The following is a 25,949-nucleotide window of genomic DNA, read 5'->3' as shown; positions in this document are numbered from 1 at the left end:
CCGTGACCGAGATCTGTCAACTGGTGCGGCCACAACTGCAGCCTCAGAGCAGGGCAAGGATAGCATTGCCTGTGACTGTGAAGGTCTCCGCGGTGCTGAATTTCTACAGCTCAGGATCATTTCAGGCCTCTGCTGGTGACATGTGCAACATCTCACAGTATGCAGTGCACTGTACCAGATGAGGAACAGGTTCATCACCTTCCCTCTTGACAGAGACAAACAGAACGAGCAGGCATGGGGGTTCGGTCGCATTGCTGGCTTCCATACAGGGTGCCATTGACTGCACACACATTGCCCTGCGTGCCCCACATATCAACTCGGCCGTCTTCGTCAACTGAAAGGGCTTCCACTCCCTCAACGTGCAGCTGATGTGCGACCACACGCATTGAATCATGGAGATCGATGCCCGCTACCCTGGGAGCAGTCAAGACGCCTTTGTCATGCAGCAGTCCAATGTGCCAGCTATCTTTCACCTGCCTCGGCGAGCTGGCACGTGTGATATCTGTTTCCCACCCCCCCCCCCCCCACCCCCCGCTCCTGCTCCTGTGCACTTGTGCCCAGTGTCTCACCAAGTGCAGATCCCTCCTCTAGCCTAGCCTCTAAAGAACGCGCAGTGTCAGAATCTGAGCTGGTGGAGGAAAGTGTCAGATCGAGTGACGGTGTGCCTTCAGTGTCCTCCTCCTCCTCCTCCTCCTCCTCCTCCTCCTCCTCCTCCTCCTCCTCCTCCTCAGACGGTGCCGCCACGTGTTTTTGGGTCTCTGCAATGACAAAGGGAAACAGGTTGAGTTGTAGAGTGGGGAGAGGAGTAAGTAAGACGTGCGTGCCGACAGCATCTGCAGCACATGAATCAGAAAAGATTATGGGAGGAGGGAGATGTGGGAAAGGAGAAAGAGCATTAGATATGCGGAGACCCCCTTCATCAGGACCTCCAGCGCGGCATGTTGTCACGGCTGCAGCGACGGCCCGCCCAATGATCCGAAGCACTGTCTCCTCTAGGGGGGTGAGGACGTTTAAGTGTCCCCGTCCACCCTCAGGTCTCTTCTGCTGTCGGATGTTATGCGCCACCTTCTCCTGCAAGACAGAGGACAGTGTGTCAGTGAGTATCCTGCAAGGTGTGTGGGTGATGTGCCTGCCGTGGTCGAATAGCTGCCAGTGTGTGTGACCTGTGAGTAGTGGTTGTGTGGCCTGCAAGTATGCTACTATGTGCGGGTGAGATGCAACATGCCATGCACAGCATTGCGTATGGATGAGCAGTGTTTGGTGGGTGGGTGGCAGGGAGTGTGATGCATGGAGCAGTGGTGCAGTTGGTAGGATTTGCCACTTGACACTTGCATTCACTCACCTTGGCCGCTCGTGTCAAATCATTGAACTTCTTTTGGCACTACACCCACATGCATTGTACTATGCTCCTGGCATTGATTTCCTGAGCCACAGCCTGCCAATGTCTGCGGAACTGCAGCCTGGAGGGTCTCCTGCCACCCTGTGGGTACATGTTGGCCCTCCTTTCGTCCACCCCTTCCACCAGGGCCTCCACTGCATCATCGGAGAAGCGTGGGGCCCGTTCTGGTGCCGGTCCTGCTATCCTTGCAGCCAACCTATTGAACTGTGTACCTGCCATTTAAAATGTGCACCTGCACCTTTAAGAGGTGCAGGCTGCTGATGACGTGGGCTGAGCACGCCCCATTTCTGACTTCCTCATTCTCCGTGCAGCCTCTCAGCAACGTGGGTAGGGGTACGCTGCCTGCGTATGGGCCATCGGGCCCGGGGTAATAATGCAACACACTACCTGCGCCCGAAAATGGCCCTTATCCAATCTTTCTCCCGCTCTAGTTTGCAATTGTTTTCATCCTTTTTTGATCGTAAATCCAAGTTCCAACATTTCTTCAGTACTAGCGTCTCTGTCTGTTAGTAGAAACTGGCCGCAAGACTCAATCCAAATTTCAGATTGATTGCTCCTCAAAATACCACCTGTCTTTAGGGTTGCCAACCCTCCTGGACTATCCCCTAGTCTCCAGGAATTAAAGATCAATCTCTAGAAAACTGCTGCAAACAACGTGGGAGAAACATCATAGGGGCATTGGAAAAAAATTATGTTTTTAAAAAATGTTCTTGGAGCGTTTTTGTTTGTTAATTATAAAAATATCGGAGATGGTGGGGGGAGTGGGGGAAGCTGTTTGATGGTCAAGAATCATCCAATCAGGTAATGAAGAACCTGCTTGACTTCCAATTGGTGTGGGAAGGCAGTACACTGAGAGGATGGATGTGAGTGTGAGGGCAGAATAGTTGGAGGTGAGAGGTCATGTGATGAAATCTCCTGGAGTACGCCCAACTAAAGTTAGCAACCCTACCCGTCGACCCCTCTCTCCCCACTGTCACTCCAGCACCTCTTCTGCTGGAATATATTCAACATTTCAAATGCTATCTTCACCGACGGATTGGCTGATAAATTCAATGTGGAAATGAATCCTACAGTGCAGCAAAGTCCCAGATTTGATCCCTGGCCTGTGCTGAGTTGGCTGATTTCAGCCGGGGCAGCAGTAAGGGTACGTCAAATGGTTTCCACACCCCTGCTTTAGGGAGGAAACATTGGCATGGACTCCACGAATTCCCACTGGAAGTGCGGAGGTGTGTGCGCTGGGTGAGCATGGTATCAGAGTAGGCTCTGATATCGCCTGTGGTGAACGGACCCTCACTGCCAAGGCTCACCTGTGAGTGATGGGCTCTTGGGTGAGACACTGATGGGCGCCTAGATCCTGTGGAAAATGATCCCAGCAAGAAGTCAACATCTTCAGAAGAGGTGGAAAGGGAAAAAAAATTGGCTAGAGAAAAAAAGACTGATCTACATATTAAAAAAAAATTTAAAACAGGATGGACACTTAAGTAATCATAAAATCTTACAACACAGAAGGAGGTCATTTAGTCCATCGTGCCTATGCTAGTTCTTTGAAAAAGCTATCCAATTAGTCCCACACCCTTTTTCCCCATAGTCATAGAGTCATAGAAAGTTACGGAACAGAAGGAGGCCATTCGACCTGTCGTGTCCGCGCCGTCCGGGAAAGAACTATCCAGCTTAATCCCACTTTCCAGCACTTGGTCCGTAGCCCTGTAGGTTACAGCACTTCAAGTGCACATCCAAATACTTTTAAAATGTGATGAGGGTTTCTGCATCTCCCACCCTTTCAGGCAATGATTTCTAGACCCCCACTAACCTCTGGGTGAAAAAAATTCTCCTCAGCTCCCGTCTAATCCATATACCAATTACTTTAAATCTATGCCCCCTGGTCACTGACCCCCTCTGCTAAGGGAAATAGGTCCTCCCTATCCACTCTATCCAGTTGTGTCATAATTTTGTACACCTCAATTAAATCTCCCCTCAGCCTCCTTTGTTCCAAATAAAACAACCCCAGCCTATCCAATCTTTTCTCATAGCTAAAATTCTCCAGCCCTGGCAACATCCTCATAAATCTCCTCTGTACCCTCTCTAGTCCAATCGCATCTTTCCTGTAATGTGGTGGCCAGAGCTGTACGCAGTACTCAAGCTGTGACCTAACCAATGTTTTATACGGTTCCAGCATAACCTCCCTGTTCTTATATTCTATGCCTCAACTAATAAGGGAAAGTATCTCATATGCCTTTTTAACCACCTTATCTACCTGTCCTATTACCTTCAGGGATCTGTAGACATACAATCCAAGGTCCCTCACTTCCTCTACACCTCTCAGTATCCTCCCATTTATTGTATACTCCCTTGCCTTGTTTGCCCTCCCCAAATGCATTACCTCACACTTCTCTGGATTGAATTCCATTTGCCACTTTTCTGCCCACCTGACCAGTACATTGATATCTTCCTGCAGTCTACAACTTTCCTGCTCACTATCAACCACACGGCCAATTTTTGTATCATCTACAAGCTTCTTGATCAAGCCCCCCACATCAAAGTCCAAATCATTAATATATACCACAAAAAGCAAGGGACCAAGTAGTGAGCCTCACGGAACCCCACTGGAAATAGCCTTCTAGTCACAAAAGCACCCGTCAGCCATTACCCTTTGTGTCCTGCTACTGAGCCAATTTTGGATCCAACTAGCCACTTTCCCTTGGATCCCATGGGCTTGTACTTTTTTGACTAGTCTGCCATGTGGGACCTTGTCAAAAGCCTTGCTAAAATCCATGTATGCTACATCAAACGCGCTATCCTCATCGACCCTCCTTGTTACCTCCTCAAAAAATTCAATCAAGTTAGTCAGACACGACCTTCCCTTAACAAATCCATGCTGACTGTCCTTGACTAACCCGTGCCTTTCTAAATGATGATTTATCCTGTCCCTCAGAATTTATTCCAATAATTTGCCTACCACTGAGGTTAGACTGACTGGCCTATAATTACTCGGTCTCTCTCTCTCTCCCTTTTTAAACAACGGTACAACATTAGCAGTCCTCCAATCCTCCGGCACCATGCCTGTATCCAGGGAGGGTTGGAAAATGATGGTCAGAGCCTCAGCTATTTCCTCCTTTGCTTCTCTTAGCAGCCTGGGATACATTTCATCCGGGCCTGGCGATTCATCTACTTTCAAAAATGTTAAATCCTTTAATACTTCCTCTCTCACTATGTTTATTCAACCTAATATTTCACACTCCTCCTCCTTAACTACAATGTCTGCCTCATCCCCCTCTTTTGTGAAGACAGACACAAAGTATTCATTTAGAACCATACCCACATCTTCCGCCTCCACACATAGGTTACCTTTTTGGTGTCTAATAGGCCCTTCTCGTTCCTTAGTTATTCTCCTGCTCCTTACGTATTTATACAACATCTTTGGGTTTTCCTTGATTTTACTTGCCAGTATTTTTTCATGCCCTCTCTTTGCTTTCCTAATTTCCTTTTTAATTTCACCCCTGCACTTTCTATAATCCTCTAGGCTTTCTGCAGTATTGAGCTCTCGGTATCTGACGTAAGCTTCCCTGTTTTTGCTATATCCTACCCTGTATGCTCCTTGTCATCCAGGGGGCTTTTGATTTGGCAGTTCCACCCTGCAAATTTGTCCTTTTTCAAGTATATATCCAACTCTCTATTGAAAGTTACTATTGAATCTGATGTCAGTGGAACCAAACCCTGACGTGAATTATCATTGCCTTTAGCAGAGGAGCTAAGAAGTTCTTTTGGGCGTGGAAAATAATGAGTGAAAATATTGCAAGTGGCCAAGCAATCGCCCACATTAAAATCTTGAACCTATTAGCATGAAACCATGAACGATGAAACAACGTCAGCACAGGGTTGAGTGGGTGTGGTCTCTTCCCTGTACAGTCTCCGTTCCTTAATAATGTGTTGGAGTCTATGTAAGGAATGGAACAGACCTAACTTTCAGATTATTTACCTAAGTCTGGCTGTGGAAGCTTTCAGGAGTACTACACTGAGATAAGTGCTGCTTGACAGGTCAGACAGGTTTGGCAGAAACTACAAGGGGAGCCTGAATAGATTGCTTTAAAGTAGCCTCCCGAGGTTTGGCTTCTTTACATTCCCCACGTTCTACATAGAGATGAGCTCAATCGGTTGTTACAGTAAACAGGTTTTTTTTTGTTTGGTGTTGAGAAAAGTAAATTCGACCCTTTTTGTGTCCATTTCACAAGACTATCTGCACTGAAGAAATGTTGCATACACTGACCCTGTTACAGTTAACTCTCCATGTACATATCTGAGGACCGAAGCTTCAGGTTTTTTTCAGTGCAGATGCCCAACATAAACAACAGTGTGAGGCCTAATTACTTGCAAAATGGGTGTGTAATTGGCAAATGAATTTCAATATAGATAAGTGTGAGGTATTACATTTTGGTAGGAAGAATAAGGGGGTCACATACTGCTTGGATAATAAACATCTAAATGGGGTTGAGGAGCAGAGGGATCTAGGGTACAGATACACAAATCACTAAAAGTAGTGACGCAGGTCAATAAGGCCTTAAAAAAAAAGCAGACCAAGCACTGGGGTTCATTTCTTGCCTCTTGCGCATCCCTGATTTTAATTGCTCCACTATTGGCGGCTGTGCTTCAGCTGCCTAGGCTCTAAACTCTGGAATTCCCTCCCTAAACCTCTCCACTTCTCTACTTCTCTCTCCTCCTTTAAGTTGCCCCTAAAACCGACCTCTTTGACTAAGCTTTTGGTCACCTGTTCTAATATCTCCTTATGTGGCTCGGTGTCAAATTTTGTTTAATAACGTTTCTGTAAAACACCTTGGGACGTTTTACTACGTTAAAGGTGCTATAGAAATGCAAGTTGTTGTTGTTGTTTTGTTGTTGTTGTTGTAGCAAGGCTGCTCACTGGGAACAGAGCCCCTTTGATGCTTGCTTTGCTAATGATAAAAATTCATTGAAAACAACAGAAATATTATCTCTACATCAAAAAAAACATTGACATAAGAGGGAGAGGGTTTAAGGTGCAAATATAAAACTTTTGGCGTGAAGTTTACATTTTAGAAATTTCTGGATGACCCAGACTCCCTGATCTAAAACTAGAAGAGCAGAAACCCTTGTATTAAATATTGAAGAGTTTCCTTGAATGGTGATTATTCAATTGTCTTTTGTCCATTTAAATGGAGGCTTTGTGACTGAGTCTGACCGGTATGGTGTGTCAGACTGAGACTGCACACCCTTTGGCAGTGTCAAGAGACGAGTCTGACTGCATTCCCTCCACACCTCTTTGAAAGAACAACAAGCACGATGAGTAAAGTGCAGGAATCTTGGCAACATTCTGAAAATGTGCTTTGGGTTGAACTTTGGGACCTTTATTTGATCCTGTTTAAAAGAAAAAGAAAAAAAACCTGCAATTGCTAGAAATCTGAAACAAAAACAGAAAATGCTGGAAATGCTCAGCAGGTCAATCAGCAGCATCTGTAAAGAGGAAAGACAAGTTAACTTTTTGGATGTAACTCTTCGTCGGAACTAATCCTGCCATTTTCTGTTATTTAATTCTTTACTAGTTCCAGATTCATGACGTCTCTCTCTCTCTCTCTTCCCACCTCCCCCTCTCTGTGGCTAAATCTTCTTACTACACCAGGATCATTCTGGAGGGAAAGGACAACCCCAAGCCTCTTCTCTATGACTAACTGCTTCCTTTGGCCTCCCTCAATGCCTTCTCTATCATCAATTTTTTCTGTATCTTAAATTAAATTTGCTGGCCTGTCTTTTCTTCCTCAGCACCTCCCCTTCCCCTGATGTCTCACATTTCTTCCACAATACTAGCCTTCATCTTGCAATATTCAGCAATTTCTACCTTTTTGTGGCTGATCACTCCATATTTTTCCAACACCCCTCCTATTACTACGACCTGTCTGAACACAGTTAGTTCATCTTCTCCAATTACTTCTCTTGTGCCTGCACAGCCACCTCTGCTGCTCCAAGCTTCCATCCTTCTTCCCCTCCTAGTCCTCATTTACATGCTACTTCTTGGTGACGTTATCAGTAAACACAGGGTCAGCTTCCTTCTATATACCTCTCTGCTGTCAACCTTGACTCCACAACTGTCGCTGTGCTGTATGGCAGTCTTGCCTGACACCAAGTGATGGATGAGCTAGCTCCACATCAGCAAGCCTGAAGCCACCTTTCTCCGATCTGGCTAGAATCTCAGCCCACCAGGTGCTGATTCCATTTTCTTTTCGTGCTACTCACTCTGGCTGAACCTGACATTTAATAACCGCAATGTCCTGCTCAACCCTGAACTGAGCCTTAAACCCACATCCCATCCTCCACCAAGGCCAGCTGTGTCTACTTTGCACCAACATCCCCATCTCGTTGCACTATCGCCAAAACCCTCATCCACACCTTTGTGACTTTCAGGACTGATTTATCCAATGGCTTCCTGAGTTCTACCTTACAAAACCTTACTTCATCCAGAACTCTGCTGCCTTTTATTCTATCCCATACTAAGACCCACACACCTATCATACCCCAATCCCTACTGACCTTCATTCATTCCTGTCCCCCAGCGTCCCTCCCTCTGCTCCACCATTCAGCCACAAAATCCCAGCACTCTGGAATTCTTGTCCTAAACCCTCCCTCCTCGTCACCTTTCTTCACATTTTCGAAGGCGTCCTCAAAACCTCTCTGACGGTGTTTTCAGCCACTTCTCCTAACTTCTCACCCTCTTTTTGATAAGGTTTCCCGATCCCCCTGTACAGTGACTTGAGAGACATTTTGTTGTGTGAGAGACAATATAAAAGTGTAAGTTGCTGTTGTATCGATACGATATTTACTTCTGGATTTTACCTTATAATTTTAATCTTGTCGGTGGCCTGCATGGTGGGCTTTTCTGTTTATCCTGGGTTTCTCAATAAAATGACACTGATACACTGAAAAGTGGTTTCTAGGCTTTAAATTCCTCCAGCATCAATGTTGCATGAACTGCTTCTTCAGGTACGACTTTATTGGGTTGATTTTTCAAATGCACGTTCCCAGTGTGGAGCCCTGCCTGCCAGAAGCACGTCAAATGTGGATGCGCTCCCTGTGATTTTCCATTCATAATGGATGTGAAATTGTTTTGTGCATGCCCACCATTTCCCAATATGTGCTCCTGATGGGCGAGGCTCCTTGTTGGGAATGATAATCGGGAAAATCTGCCCTTATCGCTTCTAAATTACAGGAGTGGTGCTTATAATTTACTGCGATGCATAGGCATTTACTGAAAAGGCAGCAGCAGTACAAAGGCTTTTTTTTATTCGTTCATGGGATGTGGGCGTCGCTGGTGAGGCCGGCATTTATTGCCCATCCCTAATTGCCCTTGAGAAGGTGGTGGTGAACCGCCTTCTTGAACCGCTGCAGTCCGTGTGGTGAAAGTTCTCCCACAGTGCTGTTAGGAAGGGAGTTCCAGGATTTTGACCCAGCGACGATGAAGGAACGGTGATATATTTCCAAGTTGGGATGGTGTGTGACTTGGAGGGGAACGTGCAGGTGGTGTTGTTCCCATGTGCCTGATGCCCTTGTCCTTCTAGGTGGTAGAGGTCACGGGTTTGCGGGGTGCTGTCGAAGAAGCCTTGGCAAGTTGCTGCAGTGCATTCTGTGGATGGTACACACTGCAGCCACAGTGCACCGGTGGTGAAGGGAGTGAATGTTTAGGGTGGTGGATGGGGTGCCAATCAAGCGGGCTGCTTTGTCCTGGATGGTGTTGAGCTTCTTGAGTGTTGTTAGAGCTGCACTCATCCAGACAAGTGGAGAATATTCCATCACACTCCTGACTTGTGCCTTGTAGGTGGTGGCAAGGATTTGGGCAGTCAGGAAGTGAGTAACTCGCCACAGAATATCCAGCCTCTGACCTGCTCTTGTAGCCACAGTATTTATGTGGCTGGTCCAGTTAAGTTTCTGGTCAATGATGATCCCCAGGATGTTGATCAGGGGGATTCGGCGATGGTAATGCCGTTGAATGTCATTGGGAAGTGGTTCAACTTTCTCTTGTTGGAGATGGTCATTGCCTGGCACTTGTCTGGTGCGAATGTTACTTGCCACTTGTCAGCCCAAGCCTGTATATGTTCCAAGCCTTGCTGCATGCGGGCACGGACTGCTTCATTGTTTGAGGGGTTACGAATGGAACTGAACACGCTGCAGTCATCAGCGAACATCCCCATTTCTGATCTTATGATGGAGGGAAGGTCATTGATGAAGCAGCTGAAGATGGTTGGGCTTAGGACACTGCCCTGAGGAACTCCTGTAGCAATGACCTGGGGCTGAGATGATTGGCCTCCAACATCCACTACCATCTTCCTTTTGTGCTAGATATGACTCCAGCCACTGGAGAGTTTTCCTCCTGAATCCCATTGACTTCAATTTTACTAGGGTTCCTTGATGTCAAGGGCAGTCACTCTCACCTCACCTCTGGAATTCACCCCTTTGTCCATGTTTGGACCAAGGCTGTAATGAGGTCTGGAGCTGATTGGTCCTGGCGGAGCCCAAACTGAGTATCGGTGAGCAGGTTATGGTGAGTAAGTGCCGCTTGATAGCACTGTGGACGACACCTTCCATCACTTTGCTGATGATTGAGAGTAGACTGATGGGGCGGTAATTGGCCAGATTGGATTTGTTTTGCTTTTTGTGGACAGGGCATACCTGGGCAATTTTCCACATTGTCGGGTAGATGCCAGTGTTGCAGCTGTACTGGAACAGTTTGGCTAGAGGCGTGGCTAGTTCTGGAGCACAAGTCTTCAGCACTATAGCTGGGATGTTTTCGGGGCCCATAGCCTTTGTTGTATCCAGTGCACTCAGCTGTTTCTTGTTATCATGTTGAGTCAATCAAATTGGCTGAAGACTGGCTTCTGTGATGGTGGGGATCTCGGGAGGAGGCTGAGATGGATGATCCACTCGGCACTTCTAGCTGAAGATGGTTGCAAACGCTTCAGCCTTGTCTTTTGCATTCACGTGTTGGACTCCGCCATCATTGAAAATGGGGATGTTCACGGAGCCTCCTACTCCCATTAGCTGTTTAATTGTTCACCACCATTCACGACTGGATGTGGCAGGACTGCAGAGTTTTGATCTGATCCATTGGTTGTGGAATCGCTTAGCTCTGTCTATAGCATGTTGCTTCCACTGTATAGCATGCATGTAGTCCTGCGTTGTAGCTTCACCAAGTTGGTACCTAATTTCTAGGTACGCCTGGTGCTGCTCCTGGCATGCTCTTCTATGCTCCTCATTGAACCAGGGTTGATCCCCTGGCTTGTTGGTAATGGTAGAGAGAGGGATATGCCGGGCCATGGAGGTATATGAGGTGTGGGTTATATACCAATATTCTCCCCTTCCTTCCACCCCTGAAGCTGGAGACAATTCTACAGACACTAGTTACCTTCTTGTAACTTGGCCAGTTGGCCATTCTTCAAGTGTAGGCCTTGACAACGAGTGTTAGCAGGCTATTCAATTGCAGAAGGAAATCAATCCCATCTCCACACCTGGACGCTCACAGTAGGATAAGGATCAGAAGAAGGAACCCTAGTTTTCAAATCTCTCAGCCAGTGGTACTGAGGCCAAGTGTAACAATCCTACCACTGCCCTGGCTAAGATCATCTAACAGCACAGAATGGGAATTAAACCTGCAATCTTTCTAGTCTGGATAACAGCTACCACTGGATAAACTCATTGAGCAACCGGGGCAGCTCACACATTGCATTTTGTGGCACTTGACCTGATTGAAAATCCATTTAGGAAAGGTGTTGCTAGAATAAAAAAATACTGTAACAGTTTTAAGATTCAGTAATTCTCACCCACAGCTTTGCTTTTACAGGCCTTCACTATGACAGATAGAATTCTCTGTGTCATCCTTGATTTGCAAAACTAGAAACTCTTGTTTATAATTACAGTCTGTTCCATCTGTTTCACACTTGACATTTCAGTTTCCCAATAACAACTCCTGGAGGGAGGGTTGTGCTGGTTTTAAACTTTATGCCATTCTCGGGGTGGGTTGGGCGGAAGGGGAGGGAAAGGAGATCCAAACATAATGGGCTGTTATTTCCTGGTGTGTTTAAGCCCTGCCCACAATGTATTAAATTACAAATTTAAAGGTATCTTTTTTCAACTTTTCCCCCAATTTTCTCTGCTAAAGGAGTCGATAGGGTAGATAGAGAGAAACTATTTCTTCTGGTAGGGGAATCCAGAACAGGGGGGCATAACCTTAAAATTAGAGCTAGGCCGTTCAGAGGTGATGTCAGGAAGCACTTCTTCACATAAAGGGTAGTGGAAATCTGGAACTCTCTTCCTCAAAAAGTCGTTGAGGCTAGGTTAATTGAAAATTTCAAAACTGAGATAGATTTTTGATAGGCAAGGGCATTAAAGGCTATTTACCAAAGTGGGTAAATGGAGTTAAGATACAGATCAGCCATGATCTAATTGAATGGTAAGTAGGCTCAAGGGGCTGAATGGCCTACTCCTGTTTCTATATTTTCTCCCAGATCTCAAGTGGCATGTTAGCTAATTCGAGCCAAGCTAATGGTGTAGTTGCTATTGTAAGCATCAATGTCTTTGGGCTTGAGATGGGAAAAATAACTCAGGGTGTGTGCTCCTGATTGCTAGCCAGTGATGCCTGCTGAAGGTGTGCACATATGGATGTCATGTGATGCCCTTAATATTTAAATACCCTTTTGTAGCTTATGTCGAGGCTCACAGGACAGGCTGGGGCCCATGGAGCTCTCTTCCTTCATGAAAGGAGGGGAAGAAATTGCAAACAAAACAAGATAACTCACCTCTGGCAATGTCTAAAAATGATTGGTGCATGCCTTGAGCACAAATAGTCTAGAATGATCTTGTCATTGCTGCTACCATGTCAGTAAGATGTCAGCATCCTCTGCTGGTGCATTTGAGGTATTATTAAAGAGCTCGTCTGAAAACCCAGTCTAAGGTCATCCCACAAGAGTGTGAGGGCAATGTTATTGAAACAGTATTACAAAAATCCTAAGCTATTTTGAGTCAGATTTTTAAAACCAAAGATGCCTGTGGAAATGCGAATCTACAATTCTAATCAGTATTTCTGAAGAGTTTTAAAAGTTTTCATTGTTTAATATAAAGGGTTCCCTTTTAAAGCCCACCAAGATCATTAATTCTACTTCCACTTTTGACATTCACAATCAGTCCACGGGTAGAAATTACTGACAGCAGAGCTTTAAGTACTGCAGGAATACCTGTGCTGGGATGTCTCCATTATTACTTGGGGTAAGGGAATTCAGACCAGAAAGTGTAGAAATCTAAATACATGGGTTGTTGTGGTTATGTTGGGACAGACGCAGTTTGAATCTCACTCCACTCAGTTCCTGATCTTACACTGATGCAGTATCTGAAAATAAAACAGTTTAATCTTTGATTGTTGTAAGCCTACATAACAACAGAGGAGCACTTCAAAGTAATTCATTGTATATACCGCCTTTGAGACGTTTCTAAGAGTTGGGATAAGGCACTCTATGTAAATACAACTTTTTTTTAACATGTACGCCTAGACAATGAATGTCAGGAGGTTATTCGACTGCAGAAGCATCCTGTCTTCATCTGATACCCACCAACCCACAGCACAAACTACCCATAATTAGACACTGTTAATCAATCTTACCCAGACAGGCTACAGAGGCGGCTGCTTCAGGAAACTGAAATGTCACAGATGCAGTAGGTGTCTTCTAATGTTCAATCTAAAACACATTTGTGAGAGTGCTATCCCTGACTCCAAGTACTTGAGGCTGGGCGCTCCATAGAAAGACTGGAAGAGTCCTCTGGGAGTATCTAGTGTTAGACTAAAGCATCTCATTAAATCATTTGAAAGGGGATCTTTCTTTCTTAAAGCACAGGTTAAATGAAAAAGGGAGAATCCTCTTATGTAATCCATATCTAGAGGAATTCTAGTGAAAAACAAATGAGCTTAGAAGTCAAATATGCATTGCAGCATTATTTGTAGAAAATATCTTGAGTTGATAAGCAAACTCATTTGTTTAAAGGAAAATGATCCCCCCCAGCAATTTCAGAGGAATACTGCATCCAGGGTGAACTTGTCTCAAGTCTTGACTCCTTGAAAGAATTTGGCACTGAAAATCAGGTCATGAGATGCATGTTCATCATTAGTGATATCGTCACGCGTGTTGTATGATGCACATGCTACATGTTACATATAGATGTTATTACACAACGTGCATGATGATGTGACTAACGTGACGTGTGTGCATCTCAGGACTGTGAAGAAGTCATGACTAATGCCAAGAAGCTGTTCTTCACACAATGTGGTAGATTTTGACTTTGTGCGATAGTGTAAATCGAGTGATAGCAAATTGGCAGCCCGTTTTACATCGCTCCCAATTTTTAATACCATTGACTTCTGTCATCCGTTTTACACTATTGCACAAAGTCAAGATCTACCCCAAAGAGTGATAATGTGGATAGGACTTCTGGGTAGAGTAGTGGAGGCAAAAACCCTGGAATCATTTAAGAAGCAGTTGGATGCTGCATGTGGGACTGAAGGGTCTTTCTGGATGGATGAGCTAAGTTGGAATGACCTTCCTTGTCTGTATCCATCTTGTGATCTTGAGAGGAGGCGAGATAAGTGGGGGAACAAAAGTCTCATTGTGTCACCGATGCATCATACTTCAGGATATGAAATAAATAAAAATGACAATCTTTGAGAAGTATATTGTCGTTCAAACTTTTTAATTCTCAGATTTGGCAAAAAAAATTACTTACATTTAATATTTGACAATATAGCAATAATTTCAATACATGAGAGAGATACATAAACATTGAAACTGAGATGTTGAAGCATTTACAGAAACATTGGTGTCGTCTATCCTCTGAGATGGCTGTATCTAGATAAATAATACAGTAGTATGTCTATCATAGATTATCTGCTTTGGCCAACAGTGAGTGTTTGACACATTTATCAATTTTCCATATCTTGCTTTTCTACGAGGTATAAGGGGATCAGTATAAATTTGGAAGGCACAATAATTTGAATTTACATTGCTCTATTACTATCTGTAATAGATTAACAGGTAAAGTAAGCAATAACAAAACAGGTAAGGTGCGCATTGTTGGTGAAAAGTCAGTCATCAAGTGCATTAACCACCAATAATGCATAGCTCCATGTTGATAACTCTTAAGGTACAATGTCTCCACTCATCCTCTTATAAGGCTTACTACAAGGTGTAATAAATATTACAGTAATGTACCCCTTGTAGCAAATCAGGTAAGAACATCCATTCTATTACAATGAGAGATGAACTGTCGGTCGCACCGAGCACTGTACAGTTTGGCAGTGCCCAGCTCTCACTCATTCATTGCACAGATTTAGTTTAGAGAAGGCTTATGATGTGTTTTTTAAGGAACTGTTTGGCAGTTACTTTATACATTTTGGATTCATCCTTCATTCATTTTGATTTGAATGCAGATCTGTTGTGTTGCAATCAATGTTAGAATTAAGCTTGTACTTTTTGTTTATTAAATGCTTGGCTTGTGTTTTTTTTTCCTTTCAAATAAGATGGTTCCCCTGGTAATCCCAATAACCTTATATTCCTCACTTTGTATAAGTCCAGCTACTTTACATCCACTATCTCTTGCTTGTTGTAATGCACATTTTAAAACTATGACAGACTTTTGAGCAGTGGGTGGAAGAATACGTATGGATTGGGGATGAAAAATGTCATAAAGAAATAAATCTTGTGTAGCCAGTCTGAAGTTTGGGGACTCATTAAAAGCAGTCATTCAATTTGCCTGCCACCTCTATTTTCAAATATCATGGACCTCCTTTGAGGTTGGTAGAAGCAACTTGTTGAGGTCTCCAACCTCTGACCACTTTTAGGCATGCTCATTCGACTTCGAAGAGTGACATCCTCTGGCCCCTTCTGACTGTCATTAAGTTCATGAGAGTAGCTGCTGGGAGTCGACAGATCCAACTCTGACAGTGGCTGTTGCTCAGGGCTGGATTTTACTGGACTAAGAAGCACCTTGTTGGGTTCTACGGGAGAAGGACGTTCCACGCTAGGCCAGGGTGGGCTGAACAGGATGAGGCTCTGAGGCCTTCCCGCCTTTGATCTGTGCTGTGCATGCCGCATAAATGCAGGCTTTTGTTGCACTGGAGATCGTTCCATTCTTGAAGATGTTGGACTGTCGGGTAAATCTTCTCCATTTGCCTTGCAGGTTCTTTTCACAATTGGTGCGAGTGAGATATCTGGTGAAACAGTACAGCTTTCGTGTCCAGGTATTTGAGACAATGGGTGGTCATTTTCTTTCCCATTTTTAGATTCTGCTGCTGAAGAATTTGTTAAAGACGAATCCTGTCCTTTTTTGCTCTCAGAACAACTTGGTTCACATACTGTAATGGGTTGCAAAATCGTTAACACTTTATCCAGAGGAAGGGAGGGAGGTACTAGATTCTTCTTCGGCAAAGGTTGGGGAACCTGGGTAAACTGCACTTTTGGTGGAATGACTGGAATGGCTTTGACTTGACATGTCTTTATCATGTAAGTCGTTCGAACAGCAGTGACACCGATTGGGATTGATTGAACTGGGCATCCATCGGATACAGGAGATTTGTCATTGACTATGGGGTATGAAACAAAGAATGAGGCCTTATCATTATACTTCAAGCAACCTTCCTCAATTCTATCCGTTGTTATCACTATGGATTCAGTATCCGTACTCTTTAAGCATGGTGCTGCCCCTGCGCTTAGAACACGTAAACTCTGTGATTCGTTAGACGATAATGAATTGTCTTCAGTTAGTGAAACATGTAGCTGGTTACATGTAGAGATTCCCTCCACTTCATTTGGGAAATTTACAGATTTAGTTATAAGAGAACTGTCTTTTAAAGACTCACCGTTGCAAATTGGTAAAGAAATCCCTGGGCTTTGATTGTTCCAAACAATATCATTGTTAACAGATTGAGATGAACTATTGTAAAGATCTTCAGGAGCTACTTTATCTGTACAAACATTAGGGGACAGTATCTCCTGAGCAGCATCTTGCCATTCTGTTTCCTGGAGGCTATTAGTATCTGGGGACTGGGTGTGACTATTTGTACGATGCTGTGCGTAACTGTAATCCTCCAGGGATTCACCTGGTATTACAATTGGTGACATTTTTATCAAACATTCTTCCTCATCTTTCTTAATTTCAACCAGCTGGGAAGAATGGGAGATAGGCTGCTTTAATGCGTCGTTGTCTATCCAGTGTTCAGGGGGGAGGAACTCACTGGCATCTGTCTGTGATGCTGCAGATATCAGATTTGACTGAATATCTGCCAATTGCTCCTTTTGATCACTTTTGTCGTTAGATAGGTTAACCGTTGTATGTTCTGTCTGCGTGTTGAGGTCATCTTCTGAGCACGTTCCTGAAAGATTAATGTCTGCTTTCGAGTTTGATCCAGGTTTGTTACAAATACTATCCCTAATGCGAGGTTCTGAGGACTGAAATTCATCAGGAACAGCTGGATGTTGATGCTTTTCATCTGAGTCAGTATCAATTAATTGACTTAGATTAGACTCAGGATCATTTGAGATGAAAGAATCTGTAGAAGTTCCTAAGCACTCTGGTGGTGGGGTCTCTGTTGGCGTCTTCAATATATCTTTATCCGTTGTCCGTTGAGTAAGCTCTGTCTTTGAGGAAACACCTAGCAAGGGCCCCATAGATTGAATCTGCTGAGGCTGAGTCAGGCCATGATCAGACATCTTGGTGCTGCCTCCTTCGCTGGAACGTGGGCTAGTTGTGGAGTTTAGGCACACTTCCTCTGTGTTAGTTTCAACCATTGGAGGCAGGCTTTGTAAGAACAGGTCAGGAAGACTGTGCATTCTTTGAGGTCCTGTAAAATGTAGTCCTGATGAGGCATCACTCTTGTCATGAGACTGAACCAATCTTTCCTCCACCTTTTCTTGAAAGTTGTTAGTCGCAGTGACCTCCTCAGGTTCAGTGATCTCAAGCTCTTTAGTATCTGGCCACAATTGCTCCATAAATGACTTAGCAGAGGAATCTGTGTCCTGCAAAAATACACAAACCATAACATTAATGAAGCCTTCATTTTGTACACTGGAATTGGATTTTTAACATTTATTGTTTTTAATGACTAAAAGCATACTGCATCAGATAGTGAGGGAGTGTTGCTCCCATTGAAAGTGTAGGGGGTCTTAAATATAGGTCCAAGGGATAGTTCAGTGGGGTAAATGCACTGCCTAATGTGCTCAGCCATACAGACCAGAAAAGTTCATTGCCTGCTTTGTGCTGGGTTAACTGCTCTCAGCCGAGGGACACAATTAGCCTGATTAATCCTAGAATAGGAAGAAGAAAATTAACCAGGATACCCGCTCCCAACTGCTGGAAGTGTACACGTGTAGACCTCAGGTGAGGCCAAGATCAGGCACGGATGTGATGGCTCTTGGGGTTGAATCAACTGCCACCATCCAGTCTTTCCTCACAGAATGGTCATGCAGGTGAGGGACTAACAACAACAACAACAACAACAACAACTTGCATTTATATAGAGTCTTTAACGTGGTAAAACGTCCCAAGGCGCTTCACAGGTTGTTGGTACTAATGGAACTGTACTCTAGCATAAGTCATCACATTCAAAATACAGAAGGAGCTTGCATTTATATAGTGTCTTATCACAACCGTAAGATGTCCCAAAAGGGCTTTACAAACATTGGGTTACTTTTGAAGTGCAGTCACTATTGTTATGTGGGTAAACATGACTGCTAAGTCCTACAAACAGCAAATCTATAATTGATCAGATAATCTGTTTTTTGTGATATTGGTTGAGGGAGAATATTGGCTTGGCACTGGGAGAACTGCCCCACTCTTCTTTCAAAAGTGCCATGGGATTCTTTATGTCCATCTAAATAGGCAGGCAAGGCCTCGGTGTACCTCCGACAGTGCAGCACTCCCTCTGTATTGCATTGACATGTCAGCTTAGATTTTGTGCTCCAGTCATAGTCATAGAGTCATAGAGTTATACAGCACGGATAGAGGCCCTTCGGCCCATCGTGTCCGCGCCGGCCATCAAGTCCTGTAGTGAGACTTAAACTGACAAACATATGACTCGGGGATGAGAGTGCTAGCACTGAGCCAAGCTGACACTGCAGGAGAGGAATTGAGAAAAATGGTATTGGGGCTATGAGTCTTAAGGATAGATTTTATTAATTTGTACTCCTGAAATGAAATTCTCATGGAGGGAGTGCATATTGGGAATTCAAGTGTGGAGATTAATGGTCCTTGCTGAATTTTCTGTCCATTCATTTTAACGGGTGGAAAGTCCTGCAGGGCCTGTTGAGCTCTGTGCCTGGCAGGTGGAAGTCTGTTCTGAGAGCATGAATTTGTAAAGCCTACCCTTAAATACCAACTGCAAGGAGAAGCCAAAGCACACTTTCTCATTACTTCCACTAGAGGACATCTGTGCAACACATGAATAGAAGGTTGGTGAGACACTAGCCTCTTTCAGTCAGATATTGTTCTAAAAATAATATTCTGCAAAAACCTGACACTATGTTTCCACCGCAGTATGGAATCTATCTTCAGACCATGGGGAAGGCAGCTCTGTTTACAATGCAGTATAGGAAAATTTTAGAAAACTCAAATGTTTATTGGATTTTCCTAAGAGTGAATGAATAAATCTCATTTAAGTCTCTCAGATTATAAAGCCTACAATTTCTGCTCAAGGGAAAAATCTGAATGGAAAAATGGTGGAATGTGATTCACACCCATTGGAAGGGAGGTGGGTCGACCCCACCATATTTTCCAGGGACAGCCTAATTTTAATATTACAAATGGGCTCCTGCGACAGTACCACTTCTGATTGGATATTGTGTGTGTGTGGGGGGGTTGCATTTAAAGACCTGCAGTAGCTTAAAGGGGCCACACCAGCAAAAATAATTTTGGCTGCTCAGCCTCAATGTACTTATTTCAAAAATGTCTGTCTGTAAGGTCAAGGCAGTTGTGACCCTTCCAGCCAGTGGTATTTTGGTGCCTGTGGGTAGAGGTGGGCCGTAGGTGGGTTGAAGCATGTGGCATTACTCAGTGATAGCATCCTTTGTGAATCCCAGCCTTCATAAACACTGTTCCTGAGTCCATTGGAGGTGTAAGCACCTCAGTCTGTATATTCTGGTGTAGAGGCTCCAGTGGGTGGGTGTCGTATGTCTTATAGAAACATAGAAAATAGGAGCAGGAGTAGGCCATTCGGCCGTTCGAGCCTGCTCCGCCATTCAATATGATCATGGCTGATCCTCTATCTCAATACTATATTCACGCTCTCTCCCCATACCTCTTGATGCCTTTTGTGTCTAGAAATCTATCTAGCTCCTTCTTAAATATATTAAGTGACTTGGCCTCCACAGCCTTCTGTGGTAGAGAATTCCACAGGTTCACCACCCTCTGAGTGAAGAAATTTCTCCTCATCTTAGTCCTAAATGTCCTACCCCGTATCCTGAGACTGTGACCCCTTGTTCTGGACCCTCAGCCAAGGGAAACATCCTCCCTGCATCCAGTCTGTCTAGCCCAGTCAGAATTTTATATGTTTCAATGAGATCCCCTCTCATTCTTCTAAACTTGAGTGAATACAGGCTGAGTCGACCCAATCTCTCCTCATATGACAATCCTGCCATCCCAGGAATCAGTCTGGTGAACCTTCGCTGCACTCCCTTTCCTAGGTAAGGAGACCAAAACTGCACACAATACTCCAGGTGTGTTCTCACCAAGGCCCTGTATAACTGCAGTAAGACATCCTTGCTCCTGTTCTCAAATCCTCTTGCAATGAAGGCCAACATACCATTTGCCTTCCTCAATGCTTGCTGCACCTGCATGTTTGCTTTCAGTGACTGGTGTACAAGGACACCCCAGGTCCCTTTGTACATCAACATTTCTCAATCTATCACCATTTAAATAATACTCTGCCTTTCTGTTTTTCCTTCCGAAGTGGATACCTTCACATTTATCCACATTATACTGCATCTGCCATGTATTTGCCCACTCACTCAACTTGTCCAAATCGCCTTGAAGCCTCTTTGCATCCTCCTCACAACTCACAATCCCACCTAGTTTTGTGTCGTCAGCAAACTTGGAAATATTACATTTGGTTTCCGCATCCAAATCATTGATATATATTGTGAATAGTTGGGGCTCAAGCACTGATCCCTGCGGTACCCCACTAGTCACTGCCTGCCACCCCGAAAAAGACACGTTTATTCCTACTCTCCTGTGCTGTCTGACCGGCCTGGCGTCGTTCTGTTCCTTGTCGTCGTCTTCTGAACAGTAAAGATACAGGGGTACTTCCCATGGGAAATCCATTGTGGCCTCTTTAGAATTGGTGGGAGTGGGGGAATGGGAGCCAAGAGCAGGAGGCACAAATATAGACAGCAAAGGAGTTGTTAGCAGATAAAAAGACAATCAAAATTGGCTGAGAAATAAACTTTCTGTGACCCTTTTTAAAAGGTCCTTTAAATCAATGTGTGCCTTTTCTTTATCACCTAGCAACACTGGGAGCCTGTTTTATATGGGTGTGTTTAACAATTAGTGTAAATTAGCGGTAATGACATAATATGAGACATATGATGCCATGAATCATCACTGCCTTATTCAAATACGTCCGTACATTTTAGGGATGGTTCGCTGTAAGTGACAGCCAAAAATTGGGTGTGTACTGGTCTGGGTGGCTAACCAGCTTCATGGATTCCACTCCCATGTCCCTCCTCCCACCCACTGGAATATGCCTGAAGGTCGAGTGGTATTACTGAGAAAATCTAGGCTGAACTGTCACCTGGCAAAACAAAGATTCCTCAATCTAAACAAAAGGTGTGTCTTCTGTTATTATTATTACATTATCATGTATGCGTCTTGACAGTGGGCGTCAATAGACTATTCAACGTTGGATTTAGCAGTGATGTCACCCAATCATGTCCTCACCCATTTCCATTCACCTGCACTTCCAGCAGGGGAGCTCCTGTGAAGTGCCTTGGGATGTTTTACTACATTAAAAGGCTCTATATAAATGCATATTGTTGTAGTATTGGTGGGAACAAATCGCACCATTGGGGTCTGACCTTCTGAGGGAAGCTTCTGTTTGAAGACTCCCGCAATCGATATCGAAAAACATTGTGATCAGAGTTACACCCCCAAATTTATTTAGTGAGTCATTCAGTCAGGTAGAGGTCCGGTTTGATCCCTGGTCTGTGCTGATTTGGATGATCTCAGCCAGGGCAGCAGTGGGGCCACTGCAATTGGCCTCAGTGCCCTGGGCTAGGAATGGAAAACTCAGGCATTGTTCCTACATTTGATGCTGAACAGTGACTCCTGCTGGAAGTGCAAGTGTATGGACATGGGTGAGGATATGATTAGGTGGCATCACAGCTAAATCCAACGTTGAATGGTCTGTTAACACTCGCTGTCAAGACTCACAAACAATAAGGCATGTGATTGGGCTTAGCAAAAATTGCTGAAAATCTCAGGGAATTGTGGGGGATACTCTAACCCTCACCAGCACTTTAATTTTAAAATAAGCAACATATTTTACAATGTCCCTATTCTGTCTCTTCTCAGCTCACCTAAATCTGGAAGATGTTTCCAGCTGATTATTATAACACGCCGTACAGAGTAAAAATTATGGCACACCCGCTCCTGGCAAGTCCCAGGGGTGCATATTGCAAATTTTCTGCCCATATGGACAATTGCAGGCTGGGAGTGCGTGATATGTGCTCCTAGTGTGTCAGATTTTTAACTCATAGTCGGCAAGTGTTAATTGTGTCCATATGATTTATATCAATTAGTGTTAATTGTATTCAGGTGGTGTGTATCAATTGGGGGACTCTCTTATATCCATTCATATGAGAGCTTATCTAGGTTGTGGAGTAGATAATGTGGATCTCTGTGAATAAAGGCTTGGAAGCAACTGAAGACCAGGCTCAAGTATTCTATCCTTCACTACCTGGCTATCCAATTTGTTGCAGCAAGCACTCAGCTTTTAAGATGTAGAGTTTGGATTAAAGTGCTGGTAGGTTTAGTGGGGGCTGTTACAGTAACTAGGCGGAAAATGCCTTCATTCTTGGGCAGCTTGACAGAGAGACAGGACACTGGCACTTCACGCTGCAGATTAAAGTTGAAAGAGTAGAGAAACCAACAGGGAAAGTCACTCTTGTCGGGTGAGAACCACAGGATTTATGGTGGGTTATTGTGCCATTACATGTCATTATTTACTCTATGAATAAAGGCCACTTGGATGAGGTACTGCAAAGTGCCCATGCCCATGGCCTCCAGGAGATGAGAGGTGGGAAAATAAGCAGTTGTGGTGACTCACTGTCGGCTGCCATGTTGAATTATCGGTTATTTTTTCTCTCTCCCTCTTTAATTTTCTCCCTCCTCTCCTGAAGGTGGTGGCTAGTAGTGGGGTCAGGGAGGGCTGGCTGGTCTCCAGTAACACATTCAAATGAACTTAGTGAGTGTCCTGAGGCAGCATGACCAAAGAGGACACCTCAGCTGAGCCCAATCCTCCTTCTTTCCCTAACGGACATCCATCCACACACCTGCTTGCGCATTTTCCAGCAATCAGGACCACCAATCCTGGGTGATCTTTCAGTCCCTAAAATGTGTGACCTGAAGCCAGGTGTAGGATTTCTGTTGCCAGCCTAGGTTAACATTGCCCAACTGAGCACAGACTGGGGAATGAAGTTAGGTGGCTTATATGTGGCTCAGTTCTACAGAGTCTTGCCTCTCTATTCTCCTCCAGACCCCACAAGGATACCTTGGGCCTCCCTTGCTCCAGGCTTCCCCCCCTCCTCCAACCATGGTCATCTTTGGAGTCCCCCCCCCCACCATTATCTAAATGCCGGGGAGCGTTCCTGTGACTCCCCGGCAGCGGCCTCCTGCTGCCTAAATTCCCGCTCCCGCTCATCGGCCAGGTAATGATTTCTGCCGGATTTGGGCGGAGTCTATTCCTGAATATGGAAATGAGGCCCGGGGGCTAAAATCTCATCGGGCCTCGGCATACGAATTTGTCGCTCGACCAGCCCCCCCCCCTGCCCCCCACCCCACTCTGCATGCACCAATCCTGCCTGGAGTTAAAAACCAGGCGCCTATTTCCATAGAATACAACTATTTGAATCTTTTTGTGTTATCCAACTGGAGTAAAGTAAACGGATTTAGTTCAATTTAAGGCAAAATGCACAGAGTGGAACCTCCATAATGCGCACTAAGAATGAAGACAAATCCCTCTCCCTGGTGGATAATCAAAATTGGTAGAGAGTCAAGTCACCAAATTTTCATGTTACAGGTATGGCACAGTAATAATATAGGTGCTGTAATTAAAACAAACACAATACAAGTAGGATGAACTGAACTTTCACAGGCTACAAGGTGATTTTGTGTAAGACAGAAGGGGGGTAATTTTGACTTGGGGTTGACTTCAATTGAAATGAAAATCGGAGAGATGTATAACGGGCAGCTGAATTGATATCGCCCGTTCTACACTCGCCCATTGGTGGAGCATTCATGTTAACGGGGTGTGCAATGAGGCGACATCTAGTTGTTCTGCAAAAAATATACTGGATAACAGGAGGGTGGATAATGGAGGTTCCACTGTAAAGTATAACTGACATGGATGTGTACATTTTTAACATCCTTCATCATTCCATTGTGCAATGATTAAAAAGTACACGCATTCATAATGACGATAATCTGGGACAAAACTAATAGTCACTTGGACAAGTGTGGATTAATAAAGGAAAGCCAGCACGGATTTGTTAAAGGCAAATCGTGTTTAACCAACTTGATTGAGTTTTTTGATGAGATAACAGAGAGGGTCGATGAGGGCAATGCAGTTGATGTGGTGTATATGGACTTCTAAAAGGTGTTTGATAAAATGTCACATAATAGGCTTGTTATCAAAGTTGAAGCCCATGGAATAAAGGGGGGCAGTAGCACCATGGATACAAAATTGGCTAAGTAACAGGAAACAGAGAGTAGTGGTGAATGGTTGTTTTTCAGGCTGGAGGGAGGTAAACAGTGGTGTTCCCCAGAGGTCGGAACTAGAACCATTGCTTTTTTTATATATATATTAATGACTTGGACTTGGGCGTACAGGGCACAATTTCAAAATTTGCAGATGACAAAAAACATGGAAGGGTAGTGAACAATGATAAGGATAGCGATAGACTTCAAGAGGTCATAGACAGGTTGGTGGAATGGGCGGACACGTGGCAGATGAAATTCAACCCAGGAGACTGTGAAGTGATACATTTCGGTAGGAGAATGAGCAATATAAACTAAAGGGTACAATGCTGAAAGGGGGGCAGGAACAGAGAGACCTAGAGGTATAGGTGCACAAATCGTTGAAGGTGGCAGGGCAGGTAGAGAAAGCGGTTAAGAAAGCATATGGGATCCTGGGCTTTATAAATAGAAGCATAGAGTACGAAAGCAAGGAAGTCATGATGAACCTTTATAAATCACTGGTTTGGCCACAACTTGAGTATTGTGTCCAGTTCTGGGCACCGCACTTTAGGAAGGATGTGAAGGCCTTAGAGAGGGTGCAGAAGAGACTTACTAGAATTATTCCAGGGATGAGGGACTTCAGTTTCATGCATAGACTGGAGAAGCTGGGGTTGTTCTCCTTAGGGCAGAGAAGGTTGAGAGGAGATTTGATAGAGGTATTTAAAATCATGAAGGGTCTGGACAGAGTAGATAGAGAGAAACTGTTCCCATTGGTGGAGGGGTCAAGAACCAGAGGACATAGATTTAAGGTGATTGGCAAAAGAACCAAAGACAACATGAGAAAAAGCTTTTTTACACAGCGAGTGGTTGTGATCTGGAATGCACTGCCTGAGGGGGTGGTGGAGGCAGATTCAATTGGAGCTTTCAAAGGGGAATTGGATAAGTTCTTGAAGGGAAAAAATTTTCAGGGCCTTGGGGATAGGGCGGGGTAGTGGGACTAGCTGGATTGCTCTTGTAAAGAGCCGGCACGGACTCGACGGGCCGAATGGCCTCCTTCCTTGCTGTAACCTTTCTATGATTCTATGATTCTGCCAGACTATGAATCAAGTGTGCAATGAACTGTCTAACCTGTTTAGTTTCCAGTTGCTCTTCTGTGTTGCCGTTATATGCTCTTTGATGTCGATTTTCACATGGATCCCTTGTAGGGGGAACAGTTGAAGGATGTGTTTCGTCCAGTGTTACTTTTTCAGAGAGGTTCGGAGAAACAGGTGAACTGGCTACTGATGGCAAGGGTGTGACTAGCTGCAATGGATCAGAGTGCTGAATTGTGGGATTTGGGGAAGGTTCTGGCTGATATTCTGATGATGAATTTGAGTAATCAGCGAGGACCTCAGGCTGCAATTCGGGCTTCTCAATGTTCCGGTCACCTAAATAACAAAAGAAAATTGATTTTTTTTGAGTTAGATCAATGCCATTGATTAAACTAGCCAGTGACCTCTATCAAAATATCCATTGATCTCTATCCCTCCTCCCCAAATATAAAGTTTCCAGT

General features: G+C 44.4%; 1 protein-coding gene across 1 annotated transcript in view; it reads right to left on the bottom strand.

The window, feature by feature from the left end:
• Window positions 1-14,132: 14,132 nt before the first annotated feature.
• arhgap31 (Rho GTPase activating protein 31) overlaps window positions 14,133-25,949 on the bottom strand; it is a 95,598-nt gene continuing 83,781 nt past the window's right edge. The window contains exons 11-12 of the mRNA XM_067992744.1: window positions 25,526-25,824; window positions 14,133-17,469 (exon numbers count right to left, since the gene is read on the bottom strand). Of these exons, the coding sequence (XP_067848845.1) occupies window positions 15,196-17,469; window positions 25,526-25,824 (2,573 nt within the window). The 3' untranslated portion in view covers window positions 14,133-15,195. The remainder of the gene's footprint in view (window positions 17,470-25,525; window positions 25,825-25,949) is intronic.

Source organism: Heptranchias perlo, chromosome 11 (genome assembly GCF_035084215.1).
Source record: "Heptranchias perlo isolate sHepPer1 chromosome 11, sHepPer1.hap1, whole genome shotgun sequence".
In the NCBI taxonomy this organism is placed as follows: Eukaryota; Metazoa; Chordata; class Chondrichthyes; order Hexanchiformes; family Hexanchidae; genus Heptranchias; species Heptranchias perlo.
This window is presented reverse-complemented; position numbering and strand designations above follow the sequence as displayed.